This window comes from Loxodonta africana, chromosome 16, assembly GCF_030014295.1.
Source record: "Loxodonta africana isolate mLoxAfr1 chromosome 16, mLoxAfr1.hap2, whole genome shotgun sequence".
NCBI classification, from domain to species: Eukaryota; Metazoa; Chordata; class Mammalia; order Proboscidea; family Elephantidae; genus Loxodonta; species Loxodonta africana.
In genome coordinates this window covers 61,120,952-61,133,250 of record NC_087357.1, presented here as the reverse complement: position 1 = coordinate 61,133,250, position 12,299 = coordinate 61,120,952, and the positions used below count along the sequence as shown (strand labels likewise).

At 36.2% G+C, this 12,299-nt stretch overlaps 1 protein-coding gene across 6 annotated transcripts in view; it reads left to right on the top strand.

Moving 5' to 3' along the window:
- The window catches only part of JMJD1C (jumonji domain containing 1C), a 321,108-nt gene that overhangs the window by 271,008 nt on the left and 37,801 nt on the right, over positions 1-12,299 (top strand). For 3 of the 6 annotated variants that reach the window (XM_064269625.1, XM_010589154.2, XM_064269623.1), the window contains 6 exons: positions 2,553-2,658; positions 5,354-5,478; positions 6,928-7,071; positions 7,169-7,361; positions 7,467-9,151; positions 12,033-12,205. In XM_064269625.1, coding sequence (XP_064125695.1) covers positions 2,652-2,658; positions 5,354-5,478; positions 6,928-7,071; positions 7,169-7,361; positions 7,467-9,151; positions 12,033-12,205 — 2,327 coding nt within the window. In that variant the 5' untranslated portion in view covers positions 2,553-2,651. Of the gene's footprint in view, positions 1-2,552; positions 2,659-5,353; positions 5,479-6,927; positions 7,076-7,168; positions 7,362-7,466; positions 9,152-12,032; positions 12,206-12,299 lie in introns of those variants that run through there. The other 3 variants (XM_010589158.3, XM_064269624.1, XM_023546983.2) reach the window with 3 other exon arrangements.

The following is a 12,299-nucleotide window of genomic DNA, read 5'->3' as shown; positions in this document are numbered from 1 at the left end:
ACTCCAGCTCCATAAGGTTTTCAGTGGCAGATTTTTCTGAAGTAGATCGCCAGGCCTTTTCTTCCAAAACGCCTCTGCGTGAACTTGAACCTGCAGCCTTTTGTTTAATAGCTGAGCCTCACCATTTGCACCACCTTGGGACTCCAGTGAAATACTTAGGATACAGTTCAGGGAGGAGGGAAGAGACACAGAGAATACTGTTCCTTCATTGTCTGGGTGACTTGCTATTGAGAAATTAAAAAATGTTCATTATTTTAGTTATTCAAGATAGAAGAATTCTGTCTGTAGGTAACTAGTGCAATTCTGTGGGGGGGGGGGGGGAACCACTGCCGTCAAAAAGTGTGAAAAGTAACCAGAAAAAAAAAATCAAACCCGTCACCCTCGAGTCAATTCTGACTCACAGCGACCCTATGGGACAGAATAGAACTGCCCCATAGAGTTTCCAAGGAGCACCTGGTGGATTCGAACTGCCCACCTTTTAGTTAGCAGCTGTAGCATTTAACTGCTACACCACCAGGGTTTCTTTGAAAAGTAAAGTACTGTGCAATTAAATTGTTTTTAGTCTCATACAAGGTCAAGGTACAGGTGTTCTGTATGTTTGTCTTATTGTATCTGAATTATTCAGGTCAATAAATTTCATTTGGCCACTTGCTAGCAACTTTTTTTTTTTTTTATTGTGCTTTAAGTGAAAGTTTACAAATCAAGGCAGTCTCTGGTTTCTTTGGCCCTTTCTGTCTCTTGGGCTCGTTATTACCTTGTGTCTTTGGTGTTCTTCATTCTCATTTGCTCCAGGGCTAGCAACTCTTAAAAAATTTGATCACTTAACCTTTTTTTTTTTGAACCTCTGTAAAATGGGAATAATGACAGTGTAACAGAAATGCCTATAATTTACAAAGCAGTATATGTATTAGAGAAGTCATAATTCAGCAGTAACGTGCCTACTGTAAACCAAGCATTATGTTGGGATAATTTTAATGGGTGTATTAGTTTTCTAGACTGTTGTAATAAGTTATTCACAAAGTCGGTAGCTTTAAATAACAGAAATGTATTCTCTTGCAGTTCTGCAATTGCTAGAAGTTTCTTTATAAAACAAAGACACACTATGGGCATTTTTCTTCAAAATGACAGATCTTAACTACTTTTTGTATGATAAATTTCCACCCTAGGTGGTCCTTCTGCTGTAAAGGAGCATGTCTGTACATTTTCCATACAGAACATAGTAACTGTAAAGGCCTATACTTCTGCATGTTGTCCTTTAATGGCATAAAAGAAATACCAGAACATTTATCACAGTATTATTCTAAAAATACAGAGTTGTTCCTTAAAGCAGTGATGAGATGAGAAGGAAAAGCTTTGTTTACTTTGGAGCAGAAGAGAGAGGAAGTATGACTTTTTTTTTTTTTTAATTGTGCTTTAAGTGAAGTTTACAATTCAAGTCAGTTTCTCATACAAAAACTTACACACACATTGTTATGTGACCCTAGTTCCTCTCCCTATAATGTGACAGCACACTCCTCCTTTCCCTCTTGTGTTTCCCTTGTCCATGCAACCAGCTCCTGTCCCCCTCTGCCTTCTCATCTTTCCTCCAGATAGGAGCTATCCACTTAGAACGACCATTCTTGATCAGAGGTCCTTCTTTAACTCTTCAGTCACCTTTGGCTTTTCCAGATTATTTTTACTTAATCAGATATAATCCTCTCCCTTTAGCTCCTTTCTGTTCACTGGTTTTCATGATCTGCCAGTCCACGTTTAAAAGAGCCGCCAATAGACAATACTCCTTTGTTCTTTCCAGCTACTACTCTAGGGCTTCTGCTGCTGATCTCAAATGCAGGAGCAGCAGAGCTGGTTTGAGAGAAAGAGAACAGAATGTCAAAGAGTCCAGTGGGAGACCGACAGATTGTGGGAAACCATGTGACTGTGTGATTCACATTTCCAAGGAGAGAGAACCGGTTGTTTCTGTGTCTAGATCCACCCTGTCATGAGGGTAATAATACCAGTAATGTAATTTTAATTGCCTGGGTGCTTTGACACTGGCTTGAAAAAATAAAACTTAGCAGCGAAGTTACTGGTCAGATAAGGTTGAGTAGAACTGAATCTAATGACATTTAAATCAAGACTTTGGATAAGGACTTTAATAGTTCAGGCATTATGGAAGGATAACATCTACATATATATCTGTTATCACAGATATTCAACTTTTTTTGCCACTGCTCTTAAATGACTTGATGCTATTTGGTTTGTGTATTGTGTCTAATAGTGAAATCTATGAAACACTGAGTTGAATAGGGACATGCTTTAAAAGTTAGAAAATGCATTACTAAGTTTCGCATTTTGGCACTAGGACATTGTCGGCAGGTACCAAATCTTAGCACAGATGAACTTCTAATGATCTGTTGTTATACAGTTGCTAATGAACTACAACTTATGAATTTGTGTTTTTGCATACACTTAGATCAAGGAATTCAGTTCCTTAGAACATAAATGAGAGAGAGTCGGTAACATTAATGTTAGGAGAGCGTAACATGGACCTTTCTTTTAATCTATAATTCTAGGACGACATAGACAGCCTAAACCCAGTTCTCAGGGACAACCCGCAACTTCATGAGGAAGTGAAAGTCTGGGTAAAGGAACAAAAAGTTCAGGAGATTTTTATGCAAGGTAACTATTTTGAAGTTATGCATTGTTTATGGCAACTAGGTAACTTATCCTTTGTCTTTGGTTGTTCAATAATGTGCAATATAAATAGAAGGGCAAATCTAATATTTTGGGTTACATGTAGTCAGGGGAAAATAATAGCAAAATTATAATTTCAGTAGAAAGTTATTTCACCAGTTTATTGATTTTTCAGGTCAAATGCCTGACATAAAATTTTAGCCACACAGGTGTCTCATTGATTGGAAATTTTCTGTATTGCAGAATAGAATGCGTTAGGTGTGTCCTTCCTGGAGAAGGAAGCATTGTTTGCAATAGAGGGTTGCCCAAAGCCACAATCGATTTCCTTTCAAGAATGCTGCTGATATCTGATAAAAGTGGCCTCTTTCAGTGTGCCTTCCTCAGCTGCTACCACAACACTAGTCTTAGTTTTGTTTCCTTTTTTAGTTACATACAGGTTTGTCTACAACATGTGACCTTCAAACCACAGAGGTTTTGTAGTTCTTAGTGATTACTCTTTCTCTCACTGTACGTAAGCATAAAACCATAGATTGATGGCATGAAGCGTTGATAAGTTGTTGATCATTTCCTTTAATTTTAAAAATACAACTCTGTTGTTAAATCCCCATAGTTATTTCAGCCCCAACTGCCATGCCATTTAAGCATTAATAGAGATATCTCAAAATAGTGGCCTGTTTTGCTTTGTATGGGTGTTTGTAGCAGCAGATTACCTACTTACTAAATTCTTCTTAGGCAAATTATTTTTTAAACTTTTCATTATGCAGAATTTCTAACATATACAGAAATAGAATTTTTCTGTGAACTCCCATGCACCTATCACCTGGCCCCAACAACTTTCAAACTTTGGATACTTCTGCCCCATCCACAATCCCATTTACTTCCCTCAAATTTCAGGCACCACCTCATTCTATAAGTTTTTAAAACAAACCACCATACCATTATTATAAGTAAAAAATTAATAATTTCTTAAGAAGTATTGGATGGTCAGGTTCAAATTTTCATTTGTTTCACAAAGTCATAGATGCTTTTAAACAGGTTTTATTTATTTATTATTTTTTAATCTGGGAATCCAAACAAGCTTTATCCATTGTGATTGGTTGGTATGTCCCCGCCATCACTTTTTTTTTCCTTTTTCTTGCGAATTATATGTTGAAGAAATCAGGCTAATAGTTTTTTCACCAAGTTTGTTTCTTCATCTCTTACTTAAAATTGAAAGATTAAGGCATCCTATACAGAATTGTTTGAAGCCGACTCCAAATGGTGCTAGGTGGTGGGAACAAGCCAGTGTAGGTGATGTGCTAATGGGAATTGAAAATTGGTCATATTTGAATTATTTTATAAGCATTTTCTATATTATTTAGGGAGAAAAACATGGATTCTTATTCTTCCATAGTTAGAAAAGACTGGCAGTACATGTATAATGGATTATGGCTAATAAGTAGTGCTTACCTGTCTCCTCCCTTAAATCGCAGCCAATCAGCATCTCCCTTTTTACGGATGAATATATTTAATGTATAGTACAGGTCATATGGAATACTTTCTACAGATGTGTTGATTTACTTGAGGCTGCTGTTAGAGTAGGTTTTTCTAAGCTGGCAAGTAAATATTAAACCATTACTTGGTATGCTGGACGTGTTACAACTGTAAAAGGAGGAGCATCAGCCTAGGAATCAGAAAAATAAGTTCAGTCCCAGCTGTTTCATTTAAAAATTCACTTAATCTATTAATCTCACTTTCATAGACTTTAAAGGGATAACAACACCTAGTTGGAGTTGGAGAGGATTAAATAAGCACATGCAGATTTTGAAAGCACTTTGTAAATTGTAAATGTATAATACTATTGTTGTTGAGGTATGTATAGCAGTTTTTACAGCTCCCCCCCCCCAACAGTTTCTGTTGAACTTTCAAGAATTTGATATCGTTTTTGTATCTGGGAATTGAAAACGTTTTCATCTCTATGATCCTCTTCTGTGGAGTGACTTTTGTTTTAATAAACGTATCTGAATATATACAGATATATAGCCTTTTTCATTTAATCATTTTCTAAATGCTGTCTATATATCTATGTAGATAACTATTAGAAAAGGGAGCTTAACCCAAAAGTGTTTTACCACATTGCTTTATAAAAACATTTTTAGTGCTGTAATTTATAAATTCTTTTTAACAATCTCTGCATGTTTTAAGACTTTGGGCAGCTTTTTCCAGCTGTCAAAGAGGAACCAAAATTTTGTAATTGCTTATGGGAAAGTTTTGGTACCAGAAGACTCAGACATTGAGTTGCAAATTGTCTTTCCATTTCAGCTTTGTTCCCCTATGTCTTATTGAACAGCTTTGTAACCATATTACTTTCTAGGCCACTATAACTTTACGTTTTTGTTTTTGTTTTGTTTTTTACTGTCCCCTTATGAACTTGTCCCAGAAACACTGAATCATTTTTGTGACTTAAAGTAATTTTATTTCCACTGAATCAGCATGTATGTGTTTTTAGTAGTGTGTTGGTATAAGGATAACTTCTGAACGATCTTGCTCTAGAGTATATTCACTTGTCTTCTAAAATTTTTTTTTGAAAATTGATGTTTGGGTTTGAGATTACTCATCAATCACAACTCATGTTTCTTCTACAGGGTAGTTAATGTCTTCATTTAAGGCATCCCTATCTCTTGTGTTCTGTTTTTTGAAGGTCCCTATTCCTTAAATGGATACAGAGTGAGAGTATATAGACAAGACTCTGCCACCCAGTGGTTTACTGGCATAATTACTCATCATGATCTCTTCACCCGCACCATGGTCGTTATGAATGATCAGGTAAATGGTCCAACTAATATTTTTGAAAAGACGTTTTTATAATTCAGATATCCCATGCCAAAAAAATAATGCACCGACTGTTTGATACCAAAATGGTTTTCACCTTTTGGTTTCTAATAAGTTTAAACGTATCAGATGTGTTGTATAGAGGTCATGTTACATAACAGTGGAGATTAAAAAAATAAAAGCAAACCCATAGCCATCAAGTCAATTCCAACTCATAACAATCCTGTAGGACAGAGTACAACTGCCCCCAAGGGTTTCCAAGGCTGTAAATCTTTTCGGAAGCAGATTCCCACATCTTTCTCCCGAGGAGCAGCTAGTCGGTTCAAACTGCCGACCTTTTAGCAGCCAAGTGCTTAACTAGTGATGCCAAATTTATTTTGAGATTGATAAAATCAGTCCCTGAAATAGAGGCATTGAACTATTTTAATTGATAAGGTTTTCAGTTTGGGTTTTTTTTTGTTTAAGTCCTTAGGTCATCTAAAAATTTTTTTTCTCCAAGTCTGAAGTTTTGTCTCTCCAGTAACAAGAACATTTCCCGTATGCTTTTTTTCACTAATGAAAACTTTAATGCACACACTGTTTCTTTTCACATTAAGTCCCACAGTAGATATTCCCACTAAGTTTTAGTTAAGGATGTAAGTTTCATGTGGAGTTTTCAATAACACTGTGAAAGTCTTTAGATTGGTTTTCTTCTTTTTGGCGGAGGGGGGGGGGCGTGGGTAGGGCTGGGGGTGAAGGAGCAAAAAGCTTTTGCTTTTAAAGCTTTAACTTATTTACATAAAAATAAATACTTCTCACAGGAGTGCATTGGGGAGGGTATCTGAATAAATGAGAGTGCCTTTGTAAACAATCCAAGTGCCTTGGTTAATTAGTCTGAGTGCTAAAAATAGTTTTATGTTGTTTGATTGCATTTGATTTTTTTCCTAAAAAGGTGACAAAATTTTACTTTTCAATGAGGTAAAAAATTGCTTTTAATCTTTAAAATAGTCTTTCCTTTAGTTAAGGTTCCATGTCCATTTCTTTAATGTCAGTCTTCTTTTTCTATTATTCATTTGTACAATTTTTGTCAATTTTTGTTTCCTTCCTAACTCTTCCCTTAGTTTTGTTTTACAGTTGCTTTAAGCAAACTACTTCCTATTTTTTAAATATACTTATGACTTCCTTGACATTTGTACTTTGATAAATTCTTATCCTTTTTTCTCAAGTTTTGTTTATAGTAGATATATTTGCTTTTTAAGTCTTAGCAGTTGAAACAGGTTTCAGAAGGTTAAAAAGATAATTATTTTATTAATGATTACAATTGATTTATTGTAAACCTGACACTATATTACAAGTTAGATCACAAACTGATTTCTAAACATTTCTACTAAGAAAGTGTACTTAATGTCGTATTGGTTAACTGATAGGGTTTAATTCTTGTCTTTGTTTTGTGTCATAAATTAGGTACTAGAACCACAGAATGTCGATCCTTCTATGGTTCAAATGACCTTTCTAGATGATGTTGTTCACTCTTTGTTAAAAGGTGAAAATATTGGCATTACATCACGACGTAGGTCTCGCGCCAGTCAAAATAGCAACACTGTTCACGTATGTATGTTATCAGTGATGGATTATTGTAAAATATTTTCCTTGAGGTTACTTAGGATCAGACAGTAAACAGTCATTGTTAATTGGTTATTTTTAGGGTCATTATACACGTGCCCAAGCAAATAGTCCCAGACCAGCAATGAACTCCCAAGCTGCAGTACCAAAACAGAATACACACCAGCAACAGCAACAAAGAAATATTCGTCCAAGTAAGAGGAAGGGCTCAGATAGCAGCATACCAGATGAAGAGAAGATGAAGGAGGAAAAATATGATTATGTAACACGAGGAGGTAGGACCTTTTTTTTTTTTTTAAAAAGGGAAATATGAAACATTTATAACATGCTGATTTAGTATTGATATGAAAATAAGACTGTTCTTTTTTTAAACCTTACAGAAAATACTAAAAGCAAAAATAAACACTTGATGAATAAAAGAAGGAAGCCCGAGGAGGATGAAAAGAAACTAAGTATGAAGAGACTGCGAACTGACAATGTTTCAGATTTTTCTGAGAGCAGTGACTCAGAAAATTCAAGTAAGAGAATAACAGATAATTCCTCAGAGCAGAAGTCAGAGAATGAGTTGAAAAATAAAAATACTTTAAAGATAAATGGAGAAGAAGGAAAATCCCAGAGTAATGAGAAGGCAGAGGAACAGACACTAATGGATAGCCCAGCTCCCTGGGATCAAATACAGGAAGATAAAAAACATGAAGAAGTAGAGAAACTGAAGTCAGTTGACTCTCAACTTCAAGAGAAAAAGCTTATCCATTCAGCAGAACAAACCACGCTTTCTGACCGTAATCCTAGTGATTTACTTCTTCAGGAATGCAGTATGGAAAAGACACACACAGTGGCATTAGTACCAAAGGAGAAGTTTGTATCCACACCACCCACACCAAAATGTGTTATAGATATTACAAATGACACTAATTCACAAAAGGTGGCTCAGGAAAACTCAAGTACCTTTGGCCTTCAGACACTTCAGAAAATGGATCCTAATGTTAGTGACTCAAAACATGCTATGGCAAATGCAAGATACGTGGAAATCACGAAACAAGATTCTGATCAAAGCTGGGTCAGTGATGTAGTTAAAGTGGACTTAACACAGCTGAGTATGAATGCGTCTTCAGGAAGTGATCATCTGAATTTGGAGAAAGAGAAACATCAGTATGTGTCTTACATGTCATCGTTAAGTGCAGTTTCTGTAACAGAAGATAGTAAGCTGCATAAGCTTAGTCCACCCCCGGAGACCATAAAATCTAAACTTAATATGTCAGTAGATGTTCCCAAGACAAAATCCAATCCATCACCTGAAGTTGTTAAATCCAAAATTACCTATTCTCCTGATTCACTAAAGTCTAAGGCTACTTACGTGAACAGCCAAGCTGCTGGTGAAAGAAGACTGGCAAATAAGATAGAACATGAGTTATCAAGATGCAGCTTTCATCCAGTTCCTGCTCGAGGCAGTACATTGGAAACTACAAAGAGCCCCCTTATCATTGATAAAAATGAACATTTCACAGTTTACAGAGATCCTGCACTTATTGGACCAGAAACAGGAGCTAATCATATTTCACCTTTCTTAAACCAGCATCCTTTTCCTCTTCATTCCTCATCCCATAGAACCTGTTTAAATCCGGGTACCCATCACCCTGCCTTAACTCCTACACCCCACATATTGGCTGGATCATCCAGTCAAACTCCATTACCTACCATTAACACTCACCCTCTGACTAGTGGGCCACACCATTCTGTTCATCACCCTCATTTACTTCCTACTGTGTTACCCGGAGTGCCTACTGCCTCCTTACTTGGTGGCCACCCACGACTAGAGACTGCTCATGCCAGCAGCTTAAGCCACTTAGCACTAGCACACCAGCAACAGCAGCAATTACTACAGCACCAGTCACCTCATCTTCTTGGACAAGCCCACCCTTCTGCTTCATATAATCAACTTGGACTTTATCCAATTATTTGGCAGTATCCAAATGGAACACATGCGTACTCAGGTCTTGGTCTACCTTCTTCTAAATGGGTTCATCCAGAAAATGCAGTTAACGCCGAAGCTTCCTTAAGGAGGGTAAGTTACATGGCTGTTTGCCAGATATCAATACACAGATGTTTATCAGAATATGTCCAAATGTTCTTTTAATATCTATTCTGTTAATTTTTAAATCATTTGTTATTATAAAACATGTTCGAATATCTCAAACAGTATTTCAGTTATAGTTAAACTTGATGCTTAATAACTTTGGAATAGTGGAAACTGAAATCTCAAAAAAGCCTATTTATAAAGTTAAAGCTTTTTAGATTGTTTCTAATATACCCTATTAATAAGAGTGAATGTCTTTATAGCTAACTAATACATAGCCATAATTACTTTGCTCAGCTAAGTTCCTAAAAGTGAAACTTCTAGGTCAAAATTTGTATAAAATTTTAAGACTCTTGATATGCATTATCAAATTATTCTTAAAAGACAAGTTGTTAAATTTCCCTACTGCATACATTATATTGACGGTACAGTACAAGATATGACTTTCTAAGCCCATTGTTGTCTTACGGGAGCCCAAGGGGGGCGATTCCTGATATTTGGCGGTAAAGTTGAGGCCGAGAGTCTCTCTCCTTAAAAGGTCGTGGTATAGGGTGTTTTTTTTCCTTCCTGGACCATGTGGTTTCTCTAGCCAAATTCATTTTCACATTTTAATAAAAAAAGGTTTTGAGGGCAAACCAGCCCCAAGATCAAAAATGCAGGATCGGGTATCACTATTAACCTCCCAGGAGACAACCTTGTCCTTGTATAGTCCAGGATGTTCTTCAGATATACCTCAAAAGCTTTTAACCACTTTCTTAATATTGTCTTTTATTGTCAAGTAGGGTGAGATCCACGGTATATATGTTGGAGACGGCAATTTGAAGAGAATGCTAGTAAGCTTAGGGATAATTTTGCTTGCATTAGCCTTGATGGTAGTACCAATAGATGAAAGGATGATGTTCATCATGCCTAGAGTTTGTTAGGGGAGCCATCACGGCTAGCTGTGATGACAGACTGTGGTCACAAGTTCTTCCATGATTCCCAAGTTGTGCCGCTGGCAAGGGGCGCCCAGTTGTTGGTGATGCAAGATGCAGTGCTAACAGTTTTGAACGATATTTCTAGTGGTTTATTCTCGTTGTAAACATCAAATCCTTTTGACTCCACTTTGATATGAACTTCAGCCTTCTTTAAGTATAGTCAGCAGTGAACTCCATAATTATTTCGTGCACCAGCATCCCCACATTTGATGTTGGTAGCATCTGAATCCTAGGATTGTGCTTCCATTGATCACAAGCTTCCGATTCCCGTTCTTGCTGTGGGTAGAACCATACTACAGCATCAACATCAGGTGGTCAAGTCAATGATTAGTCACTTGTCACTACGATAGCATCTCTGCCAGAATTGAAAGCAGGCCTGCTGACTCTGGTGCCCCAGTTTACGCACATTTTTGCTTTAATCCTTCACCATTATTTGTCATGAATGTAATTGCAGCTGTTAACCACACAGGGGAGGCTAGGGGAACACAGAGGAGCCAAGATCTGACAAATAGTTTTGAGTCTTTTTTCGATAGCTTTATGACAAACTGTGTTTTTAGAAATAGCTTGGGGGGAAGGAGCCTTTTTCAGTATGTGTCATGTGTACACACATTCACACCATATGATTCCAGCCTCCATGTTTATAAGGACATAAAATGTTTTACTCAGTAGTCATAAACTTGTTAAAACAAAGATGAACATATCAAATTTTTATTTGTTATATAAAATGATGATATAAAGTAATAAATTCAGATAACATTTGGAGCAAAAGTGAAGGTCTTTTACACCCTAGTGTTTGTGCAAAAGTGAAGGAGGAATAACAGTAAAAGGCACTAAATGAAGAAATAATTCTATGGTAGTTTATAAAGCAAAATCTTATTGCCGTTGTTGATTGCAAGTTAAGATTTCTGGATCTTGTCAATCTCAGGCTTTTTGAAACATATTTGAATGATCCTTAGGTGTTTATACATCAATTTTTTTCTCTTACGTGAGGTTCATGACTATAGTGTATGTTTTTAATCTAAATAATTTTATAGTAACATGTATTAGGTGTGATATATTGCTCGTGAGTTTTCATCTTGAGATGTAAAATTTGTTCCCTTTGTTAAAACCAAAGGAGGTTGTGTTTTCCATCTATTTGATTGCCCCACCCTGTAGACAAAGTCATAAAACATGTCCTGGGAGAATGTCAGTGAACCATAATATAGAAACAATTCTTAATTTAAGCGTGAAATTAAATAGTTGTATGTCTCAACATATAGAGGTCTCTGTCACCAAATTTTCAATTATGAGAAAGGCAGCATGTGTATACAAAGAGAATTAACTTCATTATATCTACAGATTTAATGATCCTTTAAAAACAAAAACTGTTTATTGCTTATATTGAAATGGTGTGCATTTGGGCCTTAAAAACGTGCTCATTTGCCAATCGTAAGAGTAAATTGTTACACTGAAAAAGTTAATTGTTTTTGACAACAAAAATTGGCAGATGAGCTTGATTACTTCTATTTCTGATAAATGAATTTTAGGAATGACAAATTCTGTTTTTGCTATTAGCAACATACATTTTTCCAGTGTTAGACTCTCAGGAAATCTTATAAGCTGGGCTTTCTGTACATCCCTGTACGCAATGTTAAAAGTACTGATTTCACAGTCTTTTTAGTAAAATAAATAATAAATTTCTGGAAATTGTATTTTATCACTGGTTAGTTTTCTGCATCACATGGGAAAATCCATATAATTATGCTGGTTACTTATTTGTGTATATATTTCTCATAAGATGCTTTTAAAAAGAGGTTTGTGCTTCATGTATGCATTGTTGTTAAAGACTTACTTTTGTACTGTGTTTAGCTTTCACTAGTAACTGAAGTCTGTGCTTTGCTTTGTTTTGATAGAATTCACCCAGCCCTTGGTTACATCAGCCCACCCCTGTGACCGCAGCAGATGGCATTGGATTACTTAGTCACATTCCTGTCAGACCATCCAGTGCAGAGCCTCATCGGCCTCTTAAAATTACAGCGCATTCCAGTCCACCGCTCACGAAAACTGTAGCTGACCATCATAAAGAGTAAGTTCACCGGTGCTTGAACCTTAGAATTACCTGTCTTTCATAATTTTTCTTAATTATTTTCTAAATAGGTAATTTTATGTTAATAAGTATC